At 45.7% G+C, this 12812-nt stretch overlaps 1 protein-coding gene and 2 long non-coding RNA genes across 3 annotated transcripts; 2 read left to right on the top strand and 1 right to left on the bottom strand.

The window, feature by feature from the left end:
- The first annotated feature begins 1599 nt into the window (after positions 1-1599).
- LOC127786056 (uncharacterized) lies at positions 1600-2440 on the top strand. The gene is made up of 4 exons (XR_008019898.1): positions 1600-1677; positions 1865-1909; positions 2054-2131; positions 2388-2440. It is a non-coding gene; the product is annotated as an uncharacterized LOC127786056 (long non-coding RNA).
- Positions 2441-4505: 2065 nt separating this feature from the next.
- Positions 4506-7229, bottom strand: LOC127753021 (uncharacterized). Its single transcript, XR_008012457.1, has 3 exons — positions 6257-7229; positions 5554-5783; positions 4506-5114 (listed from the first exon to the last, which is right to left on the bottom strand). It is a non-coding gene; the product is annotated as an uncharacterized LOC127753021 (long non-coding RNA).
- Positions 7230-10670: 3441 nt separating this feature from the next.
- On the top strand, positions 10671-12675 carry LOC127786294 (uncharacterized). Its single transcript, XM_052313645.1, has one exon. The coding sequence runs from the start codon at positions 10773-10775 to the stop codon at positions 12342-12344; it is 1572 nt and encodes a 523-aa protein (XP_052169605.1). The 5' UTR covers positions 10671-10772; the 3' UTR covers positions 12345-12675.
- Positions 12676-12812: the final 137 nt, after the last annotated feature.

The following is a 12812-nucleotide window of genomic DNA, read 5'->3' as shown; positions in this document are numbered from 1 at the left end:
ATCGACCTATCGGCAGATCGGCTATCGGTCGATTGATTCTGCTTTTATTCTTTCTTGCTGATTGCAAGATCAAGGGCTTGTTTGGTTGGTGACCTGACTGACTTGCCTGAGAAAAATCCATGCCTGTATGGTAGAAAAGCTGTGTTTTATTGTGCCTGATTAGGCATGTGTGATGTTTTGTTGTTTGATTGAGAACCTACGCCTAAGTGAATATATTATATATAAACATTTTGTTTACTTGAGTAAGATGTTGACAAGTGTTGGTAGCAGTCATATCAATGAAGAATCAATGGGGGAGGATCAGACACATACCCACGCCTGACTCAGGCGTTCATTTTTGGTGGCCTGAGTCCGGCACCCTTGCCTGAGCATGGACACCATTCAGGGAAGCAACCAAACACTACTACTTACTGCTCCGGCTAGCTCCAGGCTAGGCAAATACTCGCCAGGGCAACAACCAAACACACCCCAAATCAGCTGGCACGTCTTTGACACACTCGAGGCTAGCCTTGTACCTGCACTGGAGTTAAGTAGACAGCCGTGTTTTCACATCAACAGGTATCTGCAAACACAATGCACACGTCGCATAGTTGGAAAGTCTGTGACTTTGTAATCTTTCCGAATTTCAGACCCGGTTGTGAAGCATCACCAAATGAACAACCTGCATTTGTTGGGCCCCCTTTCTAGCATTCCTTCGTACCAAACACGTAAATAGAAAATCCTATGGAGAGAGTAAGCAGAAAAATTTGCATCACCAGATCATTTCCACTAGAACATTAGAAACACTAGTAACTTGTCCGTGCTAACGCTACGTTAATTTTTAATAATCTTTCATGTATAGCGCATGTTATGAATTAAATTTTAACATTTGCAAGAATCCTATATACCTATATAAGTCATCCCCACTAAGTGCAATTAAAACTAATTTCCTGTGCTGTGGTTGTTCCACGTCATCCCAATTAAATCTGGCCTTAGGATCGAGCTTGAACGTGCTAGATCAGTCGATGGAAGCACAGCCCATGTTCCTTTCTTTCCTGGCCCATCTATTCATCGACCCATTAATTCCAGCCCAGCGAGTCTCCTGTCACACGTTCCCCATTCTCATTAGCAAGCATGAGCGCCGCCGGTAGCAACATCAATTGACCACCGCCTTTCCACATCCCCTTTTTCTGACGCTGCGTTTCCCCTTCCTGCAACCATCGATGGACTTCCTGAACTGTGTCTAGAATCCGATTCGACCGCCAGACTAATCCATAAAGAGCGATGGCAAGCCATCCACAGCTACACACTGACGTTGTGACATGAGGAACCGATAGGAGATGGCCATGCTACGCTTCGCTTGGTGGTTTAGTTTCATTTGTGAGTCATAGATCCCCTAATGCATGGATCACTGTATGGTTATATAGGATTTGATCCCTAACTCACCCGGCCAAATTACTTTTATCTTTTGTGAAGATGCTTTTCGTTTGATCACTTAAATCTTCTTTCAGATGTTAGTTTATTTTGATTGCTTCGAGTAATCAACGTTGCACCGGCTAATTGATTTTTTTTCTCTAATTGCTTTGCTTTGTAGGCCATATCCCCAATTCATGGATCCGACCACCATTCTCAATTTTTGTTTTCTTATCCTGCAGGGTTGATTGGATGGGTTCATTTGACTCTAGATGAGACAATCAGGTATTTGTGTTTTAGTAAGCAATTGATGCAAATATCAAAATGATCTACTTCGCATCCACTTAGTCTTGCTTATGTTCCTTTTCTTACATGTTAATATTATGTGCATGAAATGCACCTTTTGTTGTTTCTGAATTTCCTGGCCTCCATGTGCACCTTCAATCGAATTTTATTCGGTTGCTATATGCAGGTCACTTGGCAATCCTGCAAATACTTAACGATTGGTTGGAGAAAGGTACAACCCACATTAATAGGAGTGCAACAAGGAAGTGCTTCCATAAGTGCTCCTATTATCCTCCAATCTTGATAAGCTCCTTTTCTGCAAATGTTCCTCGGACTTTGTAAGCAGAAAAGGTGGATTTTTTTTTTCTTTGGTTAGGCTGTTCAGGATGGAGCTGAAATACATGAGAAGAACTAAGAGATAAAACAGAAAATGTAGATGCGGGAACAAGAACAGGTAGGTGATGCCTTAATTATTGTCTTATTATTCATTTTAGACGGTGTAGGCAATTGTCAAACTTGCGTCTACCTGCAGCTAAACTAATCCATATCCCTTTCATGAACATTTCTTCTTTGATCCTTTGATTATCTGTGTTCTTTATATGTCAATTTCTAAATATCTTGGTAGGTTGCTAAATTTTAATCCTAATGGGATCATGTTTTGGCTGCTTGGTGTCTCACCACATCCATCTGTTATTTTTGTCACTGAGCAGCGTGCCCAGGATGGCTATACACAAGTCTTGAAGAAAATGTGAAGGGCTAAGAATGAGGTATTTTTCTTATCCATTTAGTCCGTTGAATATGTTTGTGGTAGGTCCTCTCCATACTAATAAAGACAAACATCCTTATCTGATACGTATATTGTTTGATTTGATTTAATTTATAGCACCTGCATCCATCCAATCTAAACGGACAACTAAAATTTTTGACGAGTAGTATATAGATATTTTCACCTGTATGTATTTAGCAGTTTTTAGAATATCCGTTGCAGTGCAAGACCACATATTAGTCTTAATTGGAGGTTTAGTTTTTACTGTGGCTAATATTTTGCACTGTTGATCGACTGTCTGTTCCTCCACATATACGAGCTTAGATAATAGTAGAATTATTGGTTTTAACTTCTACATTTTCTCTCATGAACTTTCTATTTGATTTTTATTTGACTTTCCAATTAACCGATAAATTTTTACTGCCAACACTAACATCAATTTTGTGTATAAGTACTACAGTGTTTTGTGATCTAAAATCATGTGTAGAGAACCACGGATAGTATATATATTTAAAAGTTAATACTCCCTCCTTCCCTAAATGTTTGACGCTGTTGACTATTTTAAACATATTTGACCGTTCATCTTATTCAAAAACTTTTGTAAAATATGTAAAACTATATGCATACATAAAAGTATATTTAACAATGAATCAAATGATAGGAAAGGAATTAATAATTACTTAAATTTTTTGAATAAGACAGATGTTTAAATATGTTTAAAAAAGTCAACGGCGTCAAACATTTAAGGATGGAGGGAGTACAAATCATAGTTATAATTCATATTATTTCTTTATCTGTGTTTCATATATTGTGATGCATCTTATTTTTCGCTCATATATACCTCATATATACCGCAGCAACGTGCGGGGTATCATCTAGTTTGATTATCTTTTGAAGAATCAATGCCTAGACTTTGAAGTTCCTTAAAAAAAGGATAATACATAGAATCCAGCCGACCGAAATTCTAGTATTAGATAGACGAGTTTCTGATTTATTGTTTACATTGCCACCTTAAGGACACTATTATCAGGTTAAGGTATGTCAGAATATGAGACAATAGGATCACTCTAGAATTTCTACCATCATATGTGAACAACATAACAGTACAATAGTTATAATTCTTTTTTTACAAAATCAAAACATAAAAATTATTATAGTAAAGACTTACTGGCCATAAAGCTCATGTCATTCATCACCGTACATCTACAATACTCAACAAGTCTAAAATTACAAGAAGCTCTTTACACCAAACTTACACTTTCTTCTATCAAATGACCACCAAATCCACCACCATAAAAATCCGAGAACTTCTTTTAGCCTTGAATGCCCAGTAGAATTTCTATAGAAAAACGCGCATCTGCTGCTTGTCATAGTAGATTGGATTTGACAAACAACTAACAATTCTATCCGACAACACACATTTGCTAAAGCACAATACATGTTAAGACAACTCATCATTGATCAAATAAATTTGTTCAAGTGTCATTGCACCTGGTAAGAGCTGCCAGCCTACTCCATACATGCATATTTTGCTTGCTTGTAGAACTGAAAATAGAATCGTTCATTATTACATGCCAGAGGTTGTTACTATGGTTGCAAACCTTTATAAATAATTTTACCAGTTAATTAACAAACAACTTTAATTTGGCTCCTAGAACTAATTGTAATTATACATGTTCTAATTTTACTACACTTCAGCTTTCTAAATAATAATAGCAAGGAAATTTTACTTACAAAATACACACCAGTTAGGAAATACAATCTAACTGTGATCCTTGTAAGTGCTATCTACTGTCCACAAATCGTATAGAGAAATGCATCTTTTCTGCAATACATGTGATATATGAGATCAGGTGAAGAGGCAAGAATAACAAAGGAGACCTGCACCTTACTGTACATTATATTGTGCATGCTGAAGTATCACCGAAGCACATTATAATGTGCAATATCAGATCAAAGGCAAAGAAGCTCACCCTCGACAAAAGAACCTAAAATTCAGACCATAAGTTCAGAAGGATCACCATAGTAAACAATATGTAAAACCCAAAACCGATGTTAGCAACCATGTTTGCTGGTCAGATCCAAAGCAAACAGGCCACTGAAGACAGACTCAACGTTACCATGTTCATAAATAAATTTCGCCCTTTATAACCTTGAGGGTACAGTGCATGTGCATATTACGTTAAAGAGCAAACACTATCAGTTAATGGTGGGAAGGGAATATAAGCAAGCCATGCATCAGCTTGCCTGCAATACATGAATAAACTGAATGCAGGAGCTCGGATGCATGTTAGTATGGCAAGTCAGTCTTATGAAGCTGAGATGATGAATGGAGCTTTTAAGTCTAAACCACACCATTCACTTTGACAAATGTGCAGTATTACTCATGACCTGCAATTAACCTAAACGACAATATGTGGTTAGAACTACTCAAAATACAGAGTTCCTTACAACCTAAGTGAAATGCTGCATACAAACAAACAAATTTTCTTTTTTGCAGAAAGTGCAACACAAGGGGTCGCAATTATGCTCGGAATAGCAAGATTAAACACAGCATTTCCAATCGCATGCATAGTTATTCAATTTTATCCAGTACAAATGAAGGCAAATGCAGGGGGGGAAATTAGCAGAAATTCCCTCCCTGACCTCAGAAATGGCCTTCTGCTGCAGCCTGCATAACACATTTCAGCAGCAGAGAATCACAAGTACATAACTATACATCTAGCCTAAGAGTCTATCAATGATGAATAAAAATTGATGTGGTTGATAGAAAGAACCACCCAAGTACAAATAGAAAATTGCATCAACTGCTCATTAATTACAGCGAAACCTAAATCTACGGGAAATAGCACCCTTGATCTGGGAGCTTAGGCTAGTAAAATGCATACAAGATTATGGGTTAAAGGTATATGGTAGCTTTTATGCCTTGTTTAGTAAATGAACCAGCTATATACATAAAATCAGCGCTGCCAAGCTAATCATCAATGAAAAGTGAAATAAAAGGGAGAAGACATACATGCTTGATGCTTCATAGGACATCACATTTATGGTCATATTAGGGATGGGGATCAGCTAGAAGGTGGATGGGTGGTGGAGTAGGGTTTTTGTACCTCTTGGCGTTCAAGGCGGAGGCGGTGGCAGCATGCCGATGCAGGAGTCCGCGACTCATCAGCGTCGCAGATCGGCGAGGCAAGGGATGGAGTCCTGGCGGTGCGTCGGTGGAGCGGATCGGCGAGGCTTGTCGATGGAGTTATGGCGGCGCGGACGAGATCAGCGAGGCGGACACCTAGGCAATGATGCAGATGCAGTCCCTAGCGAGCTATACCTCACCGACTATACCCTGAATTTAAGAAAAATGGAGAACTGAACACAACTGGATCAAATAGCTTGTTCTAATATGCAAGATGAAACACATAAATATTTTGTCAAATATCGATTCTTTTAAAACAGTCGTAAGAAATTTCATTAGGAGAAATTTTATGTATCTGCCAATGTTCATGCTTATACTCTACCAACTGCATATTAGAAGTCCTGACCCGAACTGACGGCAAACTCAAAGTTCAGTAGACAAGGCAAACCAGTTCATCCTTTAATTTCTCCAAAGCTGCAAGCCAAGAAAAGCCCCAAATTCCTACCTTTCTTGACATGCTCAAGGCAACAGCAAACACACCTTTCTTGCATTGCATGAGACCTATAAACCTAAACTCTACATAGCTTCATGGACAATGCAAACAACTTGGATCTTTGCATTTCTAATCGAGCTTATCACCCCAAAGGCAGCCATGTCCGGAATGGGATCGAGCAATGCTTTACCTTGTCCGCAGCGGTACAGAAGGCGGCGCAAGATAGTTGGTGGTGGTGGTGTCGAAGGCGAAGGCGACTCGCGACGCGGTCGGCGGGAGGCGCTCGCTGGAGAGGGGCGCGGGCGTTGGAGGCTTGTCGTGACGCGGTCAGCGGGGAGGGGCGCCGGCGGCAGGGCGTGCGAAGGTGGGGCGTCGGAATCGACGGCGGCGGCGGCGGCGGTTGGCGTGAGAGGGATGGCGCGAACAACGCGCGCGGCGCTTGAGACGGCACGACAAGGTTGTGGCAGGGAAGAGAGAAGGAGGTGGCGGCGTGCTCTGTAGGTTGGGCGAGGAATCTGGGAACCGAAAATCACGCACGCAGCGATGAGCGGTTGAAGGTACGTTGCGGTGATTTTCGGTCGGTGTGGACTGCCGCCGTCGCACGCATTCCTCCCCGTCCACCCCCACAGCCGACGCCGCACCCAGTACCGCGGCGCCCATTCCCCCCTCCATCCTTCCGCCTAGCTGTTCGCCGTCACGCACACCACCGGCTGCCCCCAGCACCCGCCGACGGGCCGCCTCGCATTCGTTCGCGGCCGTCCATGGAGGCCGCCCTCGGACTCCTCCGTGCGCGCCACCGGTCGCCGGCTCTCCCTCTTCGCCACCCGGCGCCGCGGCGGACGTCCAGGAAGCCTCAGGAGTCAGGACCTCCAGAGGGGAGAGGCGTGCGTGATTTTCGGTGTGCACGGTCTCATACTGGGTGACCCCGCGTGCGTGCCCTGTCGTCGGATCTAATGCGCTGAATGATCGTGGACCGTTGGATATGTGACATGATGAATTATGAATGAGTAAAATAACTTGTTGAATTATAGAGCAGCAAAAGAATAGATAGATTATAGGGTAGACTAGTGTATCTTCCTCATTATCATTAATACTTTCTCCGTCTCAAAATATAAATCCTTATATTCCTTATATTTTGGAATGAAGAGAGTAGCATATATTGAATCGCCATATCGCCCGGATAGGAATTTGATCCTTATAGGTCCTCTAAGAATTTGTTTTTGCTTAAAATCATCCTTGGGCACTTAATATGCCATATGGCTATTTATAGTCAACAATTCTGTTAGAAAATGTCTCTTTTGCCCTTAATTTGTATATAACTATACACTAGGAAAGAGAAAACCAAGATACATAAACAACATTTGTACTTCCCATTATTTCAATATGTGCAAAAGAAACTTGAGTCTAATGGCTATTGTATACACTTGCAAATATATAATTTACTTTTGTTTTACATAAATTTCTATGCATTATCTATAAAAAAAATTCATTACGCATTTTTTTTGTCTTATATATGTGAATGAGGGGTATAAGTGTCATTCATCAAGAGATTTGTTGGTTATGTGGGTCCCACTATTTTTATCTTATTTGAGTGACATATGGGCCCCATATCTTTGTTGTAATTTTTTATTTTCCAATTTTATTTTTTCGGATCAAACTGTCACGTAAGTGTCACGTCAACACCATGTAGGACGAAGGCTTGATCAAAAGATCCACATAAGTGTCACGTCATCCAAAAAACGGAGTCAATAACATCGAGGGACCTCGTTTCCACTGGTTTTATAAGTTGGGAATGCAATGTATCCGGTTTTCTAGACTGAGGATGAAAATCGGACTAGACGATAAATTGAGGGATCTAAGGTGAACTTATTCCTACCGGAAAACGCAGGAGGAAGGCCTTCGGGCTACTAGCCGGGTGAAAGGGAAGGATTGAACCGTGTGATTTTGTGACCTTTCGGTAGTTTTCTCTGTTAATTCTGATTATTCACTGATACACAACGTACTAATATATAGCAAGGTATCTGTGTGGATAAGAGGAGGAACTTTTGATCTCTAAGAGCCTATCTCCACCTCACCCTCCTCTCTCTATCTCTCCTCTGGGTCCAAATGGGGGTCAACGGCATAGTTATTAAGACCGGACCGGTAATCGAACCGGTGAGGCTCTCGGTTCAATGGTTCACTGGTTCAACCGGGTGAGTAGTTGGTGTAACCCGGTTCAATACTAATCAAATATATTAATTATTCTATTAGAAGTTTAGAACACAACGAGCAAGGTAGCCTGGTGGTTGAGAGAGTTAACTCTCTCCCATGGGGTCATGGGTTCGAATCCCACCCAAGCGCGTTTTCCCTCATTTTTCCCCCACTAGCGCGCGCTTCTTCAAAACCGGACGGTCTGACCGGTTCACTGCCTAGTCGATTGCATCCAGGTCTTTTACCTGGACCGGATCGGCAAGGGCTCTGGTTCCGGTTTTTTCCGGTCCGGTCTTAATAACTATGGTCAACGGCGACGCAAGACAGCAGCAGCGGGGACGGCGGAGGAAAGGATCGAGGAGAGGGAGCCGGTGAGCTGCGGCGACGGAGGAGGAAAAGGAGCGGGTGGGGAAGGCGGCGAGGGATCTCTTCTATATGGTTTTGTAAGTTGAGAGATGGGTCGGAGAATGAAAATCAGACCGTGTGACAAATCGAGGGACCAATGGTTTACCTTTCCGGCACAACCAACATTGGACAAGGCCGAGTTCAAAAAAAAAGGAATAAGTCCACTTTGACTCCCTTAAAAATGACCCCAATCTAATCTATGACCCTAAACCACAAAACCATATATTTTGACCCCTAAACTGCTAAAACCGGTGTAAATTGACTCCCTCGGCGGTTTTGAAAAGCGGATTTGCTGACATGGCGTCTACGTGGCAGTGTTGACCTGGTCTGCTATTGACGTGGCGCTTAGGTAGCATTAGAATTAAAAATATACATGTGGGACCCATTTGTCATTCGCATGGAAGAAAATTTTGTGGGGCCACATGTCAGTCTATCCCTTCCTCATCCTCCCCCTCTCTCTCCCTTATCTCTCTCTCCCTCTCCATTCGGCAAGCGGCAACCACAGCCATTTGTGCCACTGGATGAGCACTGCCATGGCCGTGCCTTACCGCGGTTCCGTCTCGTCCTTCTCCATTCCCAGTAATGCAACCACAACCGTCGCCGCCGTTGTGCGGCCGACCTCGCGTGGTTTCGCTACCTCAACCCTCAGGGCACCGCCCACCACCGCACCACCATTCCCGACCACTCCGACCTCCAAGGTCCCTTCTGGGTGTGCAACAAATGAAAGGGAAAACTTGATTCCTTTTGGGGAAACGATTTCGCCGCTCACACTTCTTGGTGTGCAGCAATTATTCCTTTTGGGAAAACTTGACTTTTTTTTTAAAAAAAAAAAGAAAATCGTCCGGCTGTGGAGTGTGAACATCAATGTTTTCTCCTTCCCTTTCATTTGCTGTGAATTCAATCCCCTCCTCATGAACACTCGAACACCATGAGGACTCTCTACAAGACTCGGACTCCACCGCCGCATTCTTGCATGGCTTAGCCGTATTCTCGTTTATCTCTAATGGGTCCTCCGTACACATGACCTAACCAAATTTTTCAACGAATTTTTTCCACTTTTCTGACTAGCCGATGCGTCCGTTCTTGATTCTTGTACCTATTCCTCATTTGTGCTGCATAGTGAGCAGTAGAGATTCAGACTTTTTTTTTTTGGTTTGAGGATCAGAGAATTGAGGGGAGTAGAGATTGAGATCAGAGAATTCGGCGGTGACGGCAGGCCTCAGTCAGATTTGGGCGGTAGCGGAGGAGCTCCGGCGAGCTCCATCTCTCCCAGGTGGCCGCCGTCCCTGGCGCCGTGAGATGGCCACCACTGAGGTGGAGGCCGAAGCCGCGGTCCGCCGGCGCGCGCTGGCCGTCGTTCGCCAAAGACAACCCCCGCCGGTCGACTTCCTCCACGATGCCAACCCTATCTCGCCGAGTGCTGCCTCGCCATCGTCGACTCCTCCACTCCGGGGACCGCCTCTCCAGCTAGCTCCTGTGTCAGCTCCCGCCGCCGCCCGCCGCCACCACTCCGGCCCATGCCCGCCGCCGGCCAAAGGGGAGAGAGAGAAAGAAGGAGAGAAGGGAGGAAGAAGAAAGAGAGAGATGACATGTGGGGCCATATGTCAGTGGGCCCCACAATTTTTTATGTGTGTGAATGACTAACGAGTCCCGCGTACATGTTTTTAATTCAAATGCCACCTAAGCGCCACGTCAACCCCATAGACTGGTCAATACCGCTATGTCAGCGCCACGTCAGCAAAACCGCTCTATAAAACCACCAAGGGAGTCAAATTGCACCGGTTTCAATAGTTTGGTGGTCGAGATATCCGGTTTTGCGGTTTAGGGTCATGAATTAGATTTAAGTCACTTGTCAGGGAATCAAAGTGGACTTATTGCGAAAAAAAACAATGGACAAGGCCCAAAAGCCCAAATTGCAGTGCGTGGTTGTGGTTGGCCCAAACAAGTCCCTCCCGTAATCGCGTTCGTCACCATCTATCTCCTCCACCGCCTGATCGCGCCGCCGCCGTCTCTTTTCACCTACAAAAACCCTAAGCCCAAAAATCTCCATCCCCCCCGCCCCCAGAGATCCCCCAATCCACTCGATTCGATCCAATCCGGCGAGGTACAGGATGCTGCCGGGGTCGGCGGCGCCGGCGGCTGGGAGCGGCATGTTCGTGCCGACGCAGACGGTGGGCACGGTGCTGTGCTGCATCTGCGGCGTGGCGATGCAGCCCAACCCGGCCAACATGTGCGCGCGCTGCATCCGCGCCCGCGTCGACATCACCGAGGGCGTCCCGCGCCACGCCGCCGTCGTCTACTGCCCCGACTGCACCTCCTACCTCCAGCCGCCGCGCTCCTGGCTCCGCGCCGGCCCGGAGTCCCCCGAGCTCATGCAGATCCTCCTCCGCCGCCTCAACCGCCCCCTCGCCCGCCTCCGCGTCTCCCTCTCCGCCGCCGAGTTCGTCTTCTCCGAGCCCCACTCCAAGCGCCTCCGCCTCAAGCTCCGCCTCCGCCGCGAGGTCTTCAACGCCGTCGTCCTCGAGCAGACCCACCCCGTCGAGTTCACCGTCCACGACCGCCTCTGCGATGCCTGCGCCCGCGCCCAGTCCAACCCCGACCAGTGGGTCGCCGTCGTCCAGCTCCGCCAGCACGTCCCGCACCGCCGCACCTTCCTCTACCTCGAGCAGCTCCTCCTCAAGCACGGCCAGGCCTCCCTCGCCCTCCGCGTCGCCGCCGCCCCCGGCGGCCTCGACTTCTTCTTCGGCTCCCGCTCGCACGCCGCCCGCCTCGTCGACTTCCTCGCCACCGTCGCCCCCGTCCAGACCCAGACCGCCAAGCAGCTCGTCTCCCACGACACCAAGAGCAACGTCTACAACTACAAGCACACCTTCTCCGTCGAGATCTGCCCCATCTGCCGGGAGGACCTCATCGCCCTTAGCCCTCAGGTGTCCCGCGATCTTGGAGGCCTTGGACCTATCGTCCTCTGCATCAAGGTCACCAATGCCATCGCTCTGCTTGACCCCCTCACCCTGCGTGTGCACCACCTCGAGGAAAAGAAGTACAGGGTCTACAACTTCAAGGCTGCTCTCACCAGCAAGCAGCTCGTCGAGTACATCGTGCTAGACATCGAGCACGAGTCACCAGAGATTACCATTGACGGATCTCGCTACCAGTTGGCTTATGCCCAGGTCGCCCGGGTCTCCGACTTTGGGAAAAACGACACCATGTTCACCGTGCGGACTCATCTTGGCCACCTGCTGAATCCTGGAGACCTTGCCCTTGGGTATGATCTTTATGGTGCCAACTTGAATGATGATGACATGGACACAGCTATGATGCGCCACAGTCTGCCTGAAGTCATTCTTGTTAAGAAGAGCTTCGCCAAGAGGCCACGCACACGCCGATGGAAGCTGAAGAGGCTTCCAATGGAGGAAGATGCTGTAAATAAGGCCAAGGGGGAGCTAGAGAAGAGGGCTGATGAGTATGAGGAGTTTCTCAGGGACTTGGAGCACAACTCTGATATTAGATTCCAGATTGATCTATACAAGGATGAGGACTACAGGTCGGAGATGGCATCTACTATTGGTGATGATGTTCCCACTGTGCCGATTGAGGAACTAATTGAGGACCTAAGTCTTGGTGATGATGAGGAGGAGGATGAAGGTGGGGAAGGCAACGCACATGCTGATATGGTGGGATGAGTTAATATGTTTACCTGTGCTGTGCTTCTGCCTTCTGGTGATGGTTGCTGCCAACCGCAGATCATAGGTCTGAACTGCATCTGTTTAATCCGTATAAGTTTTGTTCTCCCCTTTACTTCTATAAGTTATAAGTTTTGTTGCTAAATTGTTTCGACTTTTGCTGTTTCTCATGATAGATGTTGTATCACCTTATCCTGTATCTGGTGTTGCAGCTTGGCTTAAATTATATTTCTCTATTCTTATTGTCTGTGATATGTTGTTTTCTTGCCATAGTGTGGCTGATCACAACATATCTTAAAATAGATGCATTGTTTGATTTCCAAAACATCTAGTTTGGTGTTTAGATTGTGCCAGATTCATATTTTTACTATATGTTTTTAGTCCCCATTATGTGGTTTGCAAGCGTGGAATATGATTGTGGATTTATGCTGAGTCATGACTAGAGAATTGTAGGTATGACCTGAAAAC

Source organism: Oryza glaberrima, chromosome 10 (genome assembly GCF_000147395.1).
Source record: "Oryza glaberrima chromosome 10, OglaRS2, whole genome shotgun sequence".
Lineage (NCBI taxonomy): Eukaryota > Viridiplantae > Streptophyta > Magnoliopsida > Poales > Poaceae > Oryza > Oryza glaberrima.
The sequence above is the reverse complement of the archived record's forward strand: the minus strand, read 5'-3'. Positions and strand labels throughout refer to the sequence as shown.

What these genes read in the sequence shown, in the direction of transcription:
- LOC127786294 (XM_052313645.1), top strand. Translation starts at nt 10,773, where the DNA reads ATGCTGCCGGGGTCGGCGGCGCCGGCGGCTGGGAGCGGCATGTTCGTG.